General features: G+C 48.4%; 1 protein-coding gene across 1 annotated transcript; it reads left to right on the top strand.

Moving 5' to 3' along the window:
* The first annotated feature begins 2,522 nt into the window (after positions 1 to 2,522).
* LOC104373243 (perilipin-3) lies at positions 2,523 to 6,143 on the top strand. The gene is made up of 7 exons (XM_009979114.2): positions 2,523 to 2,600; positions 3,363 to 3,558; positions 4,371 to 4,453; positions 4,685 to 4,940; positions 5,148 to 5,347; positions 5,483 to 5,611; positions 5,748 to 6,143. Exons 1-7 carry the CDS (start codon positions 2,529 to 2,531, stop codon positions 6,141 to 6,143), a joined length of 1,332 nt encoding a protein of 443 aa, XP_009977416.2. The 5' UTR covers positions 2,523 to 2,528.
* The last annotated feature ends 1,449 nt before the right edge of the window (positions 6,144 to 7,592 follow it).

Genomic DNA, 7,592 nt, shown 5'->3' with positions numbered 1-7,592 from the left:
TCCTAGTTTTTTCTTCTGATTTTCTTTTTAAATGACGGCAATGACAGATGCTGTATTTGAGGAGCTGGAGCTTTGGATGGAGGCTGTAGCACAAATGCTTTATGTGTTCTCCTGCAAGCAAAACAAAATCACATCAGATCTGATCCTGCAAAGCTTCAGTGTTGAGCTCCCACTCAACGACAGGCTTGCTGAAACCTTGGGCAATGCATGCAGGGAAGTAAAGCAGTGACTATTAATGGGGTCAGGGTACTAAGAAGACATCTGGAACATCCCACTCCCACTCAGAGCTTTCCAGTGGGACTGCATGTGACTGCCTGGATCATGGACTGTTTGGACAGCACTGTCTTCCCCGACTGGCTGCCCTGGCACTATACAGAGAACTGCACTTTTTTTGTGAGATCTCACCAAATTGCCATGGCATGAAAACTGGTCCATGCGCTGTGCTTTGGAGAAGGGGGTGTTGCTCTTTCCTAACAGTCATTTCCACCGCTGTCAAAGGAAAGTCAGTGATTTGTCCCTGATCAGATGGTCCTGTCACTGTGCCTGAGTTCTTTCTCTCCTGATGTGTCCGAGCCGTGTTCTGTGTGCATCCCTGTGACTATCGGTTTTCCCTTCCGCCGTATAATATATGAACGGCTCCGTTGATTTCAGTTTTAATAGAACAGCAGGGACCTCAAGCTCCCAATAAAATCAGGCAAAGAGGTGGTTCAGGAGGAGTCCACGGCAATGCCTTCTCTGAAGAGAAGGATACAGTATGGCTCACTCTTCATTAGTCATCAGAGAAGCTGGAGAAGAGCAGCCCCAAGACACAGATCGGTGGGAAACCCATTGCTCCTGGAACAGCTTGTTCAGTATAATTGCTCCTCTGTAAAGTAAACAAGAGCTGTTTCCAAGACTGCTGCATTTTAAATCGCACACAGGGAGAGTCCTTGCAGGACTCAGATGCTGCTGGCTTCACTCTTCCAGTTAATGGTGCCCACCACCATGAGGCAGGTCCCTGCATGGTCTGAGACCCAATGAATAGGAAAGGTCTTTCTGCAAAGACCCCAAGCTGCCAGGGGGTCCAAACTCGCCCCAGCACAGGGATGAATGGAAGCTGCAATTCCTAAAATGCACGGAAAGAGGAATGGGCTGTTGTGCAATTGTGTTTGAAGGAAAGCAGATTGCCTGGGGGGGATGGCATGAGCCCTGGAAGCATACTCTGAAGCCAAGCAGAAGGGGTTTAACCTGGCTACTGCTCAGTCTTACGCACAGGTTGCTCACCCTGCACACCTTCAGAGAAGATGTAGAGAGACCAGGCTCTCCGGGGACTTCAAGATGACAAACTTGAGTTCCAGTGCTTCTAAGATTAGGCAGCAGCTGAGCAGCTACTTCTGTCACTAAACATTAAGCACCAGGAGGTAAAATCAGTAGGAATCCCACGTTAGGTGTGAAGTCCTTCTCTGGATTTGTTTTATTATAGTTGCTTTTCTTTTCTGGCTATTGTTTCCCACCAAAAAGAGAAACGAAAGTAATTGCCATTTCCAGACGGTGTGTGATCTGAGGCAAGATCATAGAGGGTGCATGGTCCATGCCAGCCGTGCCTCTCGTTTTGCAGGAGCACCCACCTCCAAAGGGAGCTCCTTTACACCGGGCAAGGTGCACCTGCCTGATTACAGAGTAATTAACGAGCCACAGCAGGGCCCACCTCTGCCCCATTCCACTTCTAATTGGCCAGGACAGAGACCAGATCCTTTCTGCTGCTTCCCAGAGCTGTCAGTCACTGAGGGTCCCTCCTTACCCCACTTCCCCAGCCAGTATAAAAAGGCAGAGCAGTAGTGACAGAGCATGGTGTGGTGTTTGGTTCTTCCTTGCTGGTTGTCTGTTCACTTCCAGCAGAACACAAAGGTATGGTTCTCAATTTTTGGGGTGTTAAGGCTGTAGTTGTTCTATGAACTCCTAGTTTGTGTTTAGATGTTTCTTACCTGGCTTTATTATGGGATGGAATTGGTCTTAGTTAACACCAGGTTGCTTGTGGTCCTGCCTGAAAGGTTAGACACAGCCTGTGCTGGTTTTGAGCGAAAAGCTGGTTCTGGTTGGGGTGTGCTAACAGAGTAGGGCAGCTTCTTGAGCTGTTCCCCTCTCCAAGTTCTACTGTTACTACTTCTCTAAGACTTCTTTGAAGCCTTGGTGGGGAGGAAGGAAATACCCAGTGCCTCTTCTAAATATATTGATGATAAGCACTGTGATCTCTCTGACAAGAGCTCTGCTGGGTGAAGAAAAACTTTGTTGTCATAATTCCTCTGATTATCATAAGCCATGTGAAACTTAAATACTGAGTGGGTTTGCAAGTAGCACAGATCCCTTCCTCCTGTAATGGGAAGCTATGTGTTTTGGGGAATCTCCCATTAATGGATAGTAAAGGAATTTTATTTCGTTTCCCTTTAATGAGGTCACAGGGAAGTGTTCCCTGGGAAAGGGCACCCCTCACTGGCTGCTTTGTCTTTTCCTCTTCCTAAAACCGTGGTGCTGCTTGCATTTCAGCTGTCATGGCCTCTGCTATGCCTGGCAAAGAGGAAGCTGCCAAGGGCTCCATGGAGGTGAAGGAAGAGGAGCAGCAGGTGGGTGCTCCATGTGAGATGTAATGTGTGGCCAGTCCTGGGTGAGGGTACGAGGAGGTGGCCCTGCTGTGGCTGAGGGCAGCTAAGCCTCTACCAAGGGAGGAGCGTTCCCCCTGCTCAGGCAGTGCCCTGCAGCTTCTCTGGAAATGAGAAGCCACAAAGAGTCTTCAGGACTACTCAAGTAACCTTCTAGGCTAAGCAAAATAGCCTGGTTCTTGGCTGGGAAAGATGTTTCTCTAACTCCATAGTCAAGATCCTGGCTTGCTGAGGGCAGTACTTCTATGGAAAGGCTTCTGTGTTTCAGCAGCCCTGAAACCTGCTTCACTTGTTTTGCTTCCATGACCAGCAGCATGCTTCTTGCAGACTAATGTAAAGTCTGTCAGCTTAAAAGTACCATGATTCTGTCTGATGAAGCTTTTCCTGGGGTATTAGCTTATTAACAAGCTGTACCAAATGAATGAGACCTGGATGTGGGTACAGAAGTGTTGAGGTTTCCCACAAACTCAGCTGTCCCTTGGGTAGCATAGTGCTGGACGAAGAGCTTTCTAGAATGGCCCAACCATAAGTAGCAATGCTCCACAGCTTGTTTCACAACTGAGTTGTGGATTTTAAAGCAAATGTCCAAACAAGGCAAACCTTGCTTCCTTAACCAGACTAGATGACTTGAATAGGCAAACAGAAGAAGTTTTGGGGTAAAACTACAAAGGAAGCTCAGGGTCATGTTTGCAGATTTCATAGCTTTTCTTTTTTTTTCTCTTCTAGGATGCAGTAAATCAGGTGGCCAACCTGTCCTTGGTCAGCTCTGCTTGTGACATTGTCTCTACAGCTTATGCCTCCACTAAGGAGAGCCACCCCTACATCAGATCTGTGTGTGATGTAGCAGAGAAAGGGGTGAAGAGTGTGACTGAAGCCACAGCCAGCTGTGTGCAGCCAGTTCTGACCACGCTGGAGCCTCATGGTAAGGCTCTGTAGAAGGACAGGTTTGCGTCTGCTTGTGAGGGACTCTCTGGCTCCTTCCAGCTCTGGAAGGAGTCCTAGGATGTGGAAATGTCCTTTTAGTATGGTGATGGAGAGGTGCAACTCCTGGCTTACAAATAAAGCTAAAAAGCTGAGTCCTGGTTCAAGTAGTGTGATGGAGGACCAGGACCTGGCTCTGATGTTGGCTTCCCTCTTCCCTGAAACTGATCTTGCAAGGTCCAAAGTATTAGGTAGCAGGTGCTTATAGTCAGATTTGTATAGGCTCATAGTGGCTACAGGAAAAAGCTTCCTCTTGGAGGACTGTTACATCTAAAGATCCCGTTTGCCATGGCCCTTAAAGAACATGACAGTGGCACCTGAGAAGGAACCCTAAACTCTTTTCAAGAGAGGGGCTATTCCTAATGACAAGTGTCTGACAAAACAGTTTGTGACAGGCCTGAGTTCACTCTAAGCCCAAAATGGGCATCCCCCTCCTGCCAGTTACTGTGTGTTCCTGGAGGCTTGGGTAGAGGTGAGGGCTATGCATCTACTTGGTCAAGAGCTCCAGAAGCTGCGGGAGGGGGTTCTGTAGGTGGCTATGTCTGTACAAGTGGAAATTGTCTGCTTTCAAAGTGAACAGATCAGTGAGGAGACCAAGACAAGATGACTTACAAATTCAGCTTACAGCACATCTGGCCTGGTGATCTGAATGGAGACTTTCATCCAGGCTCCCTGCAGAGCACTGTGCTCAGGAAGGTAGAACTTGAGATGGAATTGCAGAAAAACAACTTTTGACACTTTTTTCCTTTTCAGTTGCTGCAGCAAGTGAGTATGCCTCCAAGAGTTTGGATAAACTAGGGGAAAAGCTCCCACTCCTTCAAAAGCCAGTGGAACAGGTAAGAATCAAAGGCTGTGCTGTCCCTGCCTGGTAGAGAAGCCTGGTTTTGCAGGGTTTCTAACCTTGGGAGTGAAGTAGCCTCTCCTATGAGGCACAAACTACCCATAGATGCACAGTGCAAGCTCCTAAAGGAGTAAATATTAGCAGATGTGCTGTCAGCTTGTGCAATTTGGAATTGTAGTGTAATATGACCCAATCCTTTATCTGACATAAGTCTCCTCTTTCACAGATTATCTCTGACACAAAAGAGCTGGTGTCATCCAGAGTGGCTGATGCAAAGGATGCTGTGAGTGGCAAAGTGACAGAGGTGATGGATGTAACTAAGGACACTCTTCAGAGTGGTGTGGAGGCTGCCAGATCTGCAATGACCAGTGGTGTGGGGATGGCCATGGACTCTAGAGTGGACCAGACAGCTGTAAGTGGAGCAGAGACTGTGCTGGGAGGAGCAGAAGACAGCTCTCTCCCTATTGGAAATGAGGAACTAGGTAAGGAAATGGTATGTGTGACTATTTGTAATGGGAACCATTAAACGGGATGGTCAATCCTGTTCCTCATCCCACTGCTCCAGAATGGGGCTAATGGGATGTGCTGTGCTGGAGGCTACCTGGCTCCTAGTCCAAGATCTCCCAATACTTGTTTACTCTGCGTGGTGTTTCTGGTCAACCACTTACAGATACTGTCTCTTTCTTCAGCCAAACTGGCAGCATCTGAGGAGGGTGCAGGTATGATGTCTGTGCAGCAGCAGCAGGAGAAGAGGAGGTACTTTGTGCGGTTGGGGTCTCTCTCTGAAGAGCTTCGCCTATTTGCCTACCTGCACTCCACAGACAAAATGAAGCAGGTCTGGTGGGGCATGCAGGAGGCCCTCGCACAGCTTCACCGCATCATTGAACTGGTAGGTAGAGCACAGCCTTCCGGAAGGAGGAGACCAAACTGTTGGCTTGGTCTCTACTTCATTGCTATGATGAAGAGCTGTGCTGTTCACCAGCAGATCCACCTGTCTTGACACTCTGATCTTCCCCTGCCACAGATTGAAGTGTTCAAGCAAGGATTTAATCAAAAGCTTCAGGAAGGGCGGGAGAAACTACACCAGATGTGGCTGGACTGGAGCAGGAGGTCTTCTGAAGAGAGGGGAGATGAAAGCTCTGCAGAGCCAGAGGTACCTCCTGGGGAGGGAAGAAAAGGGCTCTGAGCATGTCCTTTTTTTAAAAAAAAAAAAAATTATTTGTTTGGTTTTTTTGAGGGGGGAGGGGAAGTAACTCATTCCTGATCTTGTCCTTCCTGCCTTCTCCCAGGAGATGGAGTCTCTGGCCCTGCTCATGGCATGCAGTATCACACAGCAGCTGCAAACCACCTGCTGCAAAATAGTGTCTGCAATTCAAGGCCTTCCCTCAAGCCTTCAGGACAAGGTGAAACAATCCCTCAGTACCATAGAGGAGCTTCATGCTTCTTTCTCAGCAGCAAACTCCTTCCAGGACTTGTCCAGCAGTGTCTTGACCCAGAGCCAGAGGAAGCTGGCTGTGATCCAGGAGTACATGGAGGAGCTGCTGGACTACCTGAAAAACAACACTCCTCTGTCCTGGCTGGTGGGACCCTTCTGCCCCAGAGAGGAGAAGGTAGAACCCTTGCAGGAGAAGAAGGCAGAGACAGCAGGAGCAGAGGGTTGTGAATCTTCCACCACCCTTATGTAAAGGATAAGGCCATGAGCTCAGGCCTGCCTGGCATGACTCTGAGGTCTTGGTCTTAGCTTTACTTCACTGTCCAACTGAGGATGGAGATGTCACATCTTGGATGACTCATGGGTACTGGTGAATACGTCATTAGGAGCTTCTAAGGAAGGTGGTGGAAGCAGCAGGGCCACTCTTAAGTGTTTGTAGCTGCCTTCAGGAATGGTGGCTGAGCTCTGGACCAGGGGAACAGAGCTGAAGCTTTGCAATCCTCCCACCTCCCTAGCAAGCTGTCTATGGTATGTCCTTCATCAGTGTATCCAGACACTGCCTATAGTCAAAGCAATGACTGCTGTTGGTCTTAAACCCTCAGCTAGTCCGGAATGTAAATAGTTATCTTCCTGGAGGCTGCTTGTACCAGGTCATAACTGCTTAAAATAAAACTACTGCATGCAAAAACACTTACTCTCTCTAGTCTTTCTTGGAGAAAGGCTGCAAGAGTGAGTATTGATCAAGAGATGTGAACTGTGCTCTTCCTATCTAGTCTTCAGTGCTGGGACAGTGCAGTCAGGAATGCAGGACCTGGTGAGCAGCCAGTGGAACAGTAAGGATTGCAGCTGGTAAGCCTTGCTGCCATCCTGGGAAGTACCAAGTTGCAATTCCTTACCACACCCAAGCCTGGAGGCATGTGTTTGCTCTCCTGGCACTTTCCCATCTTTGAAGAAGCTGTGGGAGCTGTCAGGATCCTGGCATCCCTTGTCATTAGACCTCCCAGGTCTAAGTCTCCTGCTTTAGTTTTCTGTTGTGACCTGGTGGTGAAGGCTTCAGTCTGTGGTGGGGCAGTGGGCTGCAGGAGTTGCTGCCTGGGAGAGACGTGGACTCCTTGATGGAGAGTCACTGGGGTGTAGGTGACTGCTAGCACCCACCTCTCCTGGCCAGGAGATGTTTTGATTGAGCTAAGAGCTCTTCAGCTGCCATGTCTGACCCTCTTCCCAACAGCTGGAACAGGTCAGTGCTTTCTGAGTTGCCAGACTGATATAGCTGAGGCTGACAGACCAAATGCCTATTCAACTTCTAAATGAAAAGCTTTGATTCTTATCCTTCTGTCCTGAAGGAAAGAAGTGGAATCTTCTTCCAATGTGAGAACTGCTTCTTCTAGACTTAATTTTTTAAAAAGATAGTTGAAATTCTTGTTTCCTGGAAGTCAGACTGGGGACAGTGTTTTCTTGGGGAGAGCAAATACAGACTTGGAGAGGTAGAACTTGCCCCCTCTCAAAGAGAAGTGAATACTGGTCCAACAACACTCATTCGTGCCTTGCTATGTGTAATGGCTTGGTGCTGTGCTGTGACAGGACCACACCATTCCTGGGTTTTGCATCACTTGTTTCATTGATGCAACACAACCCCCTATGTGTAGTAAAGATTTGGATCTGACTTCACTGGGCTCAGCATGTCGGAGACTATCAGACAGCT

The sequence above is a fragment of the Tauraco erythrolophus genome, chromosome 18 (genome assembly GCF_009769465.1).
Source record: "Tauraco erythrolophus isolate bTauEry1 chromosome 18, bTauEry1.pri, whole genome shotgun sequence".
In the NCBI taxonomy this organism is placed as follows: domain Eukaryota; kingdom Metazoa; phylum Chordata; class Aves; order Musophagiformes; family Musophagidae; genus Tauraco; species Tauraco erythrolophus.
The sequence above is the reverse complement of the archived record's forward strand: the minus strand, read 5'-3'. Positions and strand labels throughout refer to the sequence as shown.

What these genes read in the sequence shown, in the direction of transcription:
- LOC104373243 (XM_009979114.2), top strand. Translation starts at nt 2,529, where the DNA reads ATGGCCTCTGCTATGCCTGGCAAAGAGGAAGCTGCCAAGGGCTCCATG. An exon ending in TTCAAAAGCCAGTGGAACAG is followed by an intron (nt 4,454 to 4,684) that starts GTAAGAATCAAA and finishes CCTCTTTCACAG; the next exon opens with ATTATCTCTGACACAAAAGA. An exon ending in TATTGGAAATGAGGAACTAG is followed by an intron (nt 4,941 to 5,147) that starts GTAAGGAAATGG and finishes CTCTTTCTTCAG; the next exon opens with CCAAACTGGCAGCATCTGAG.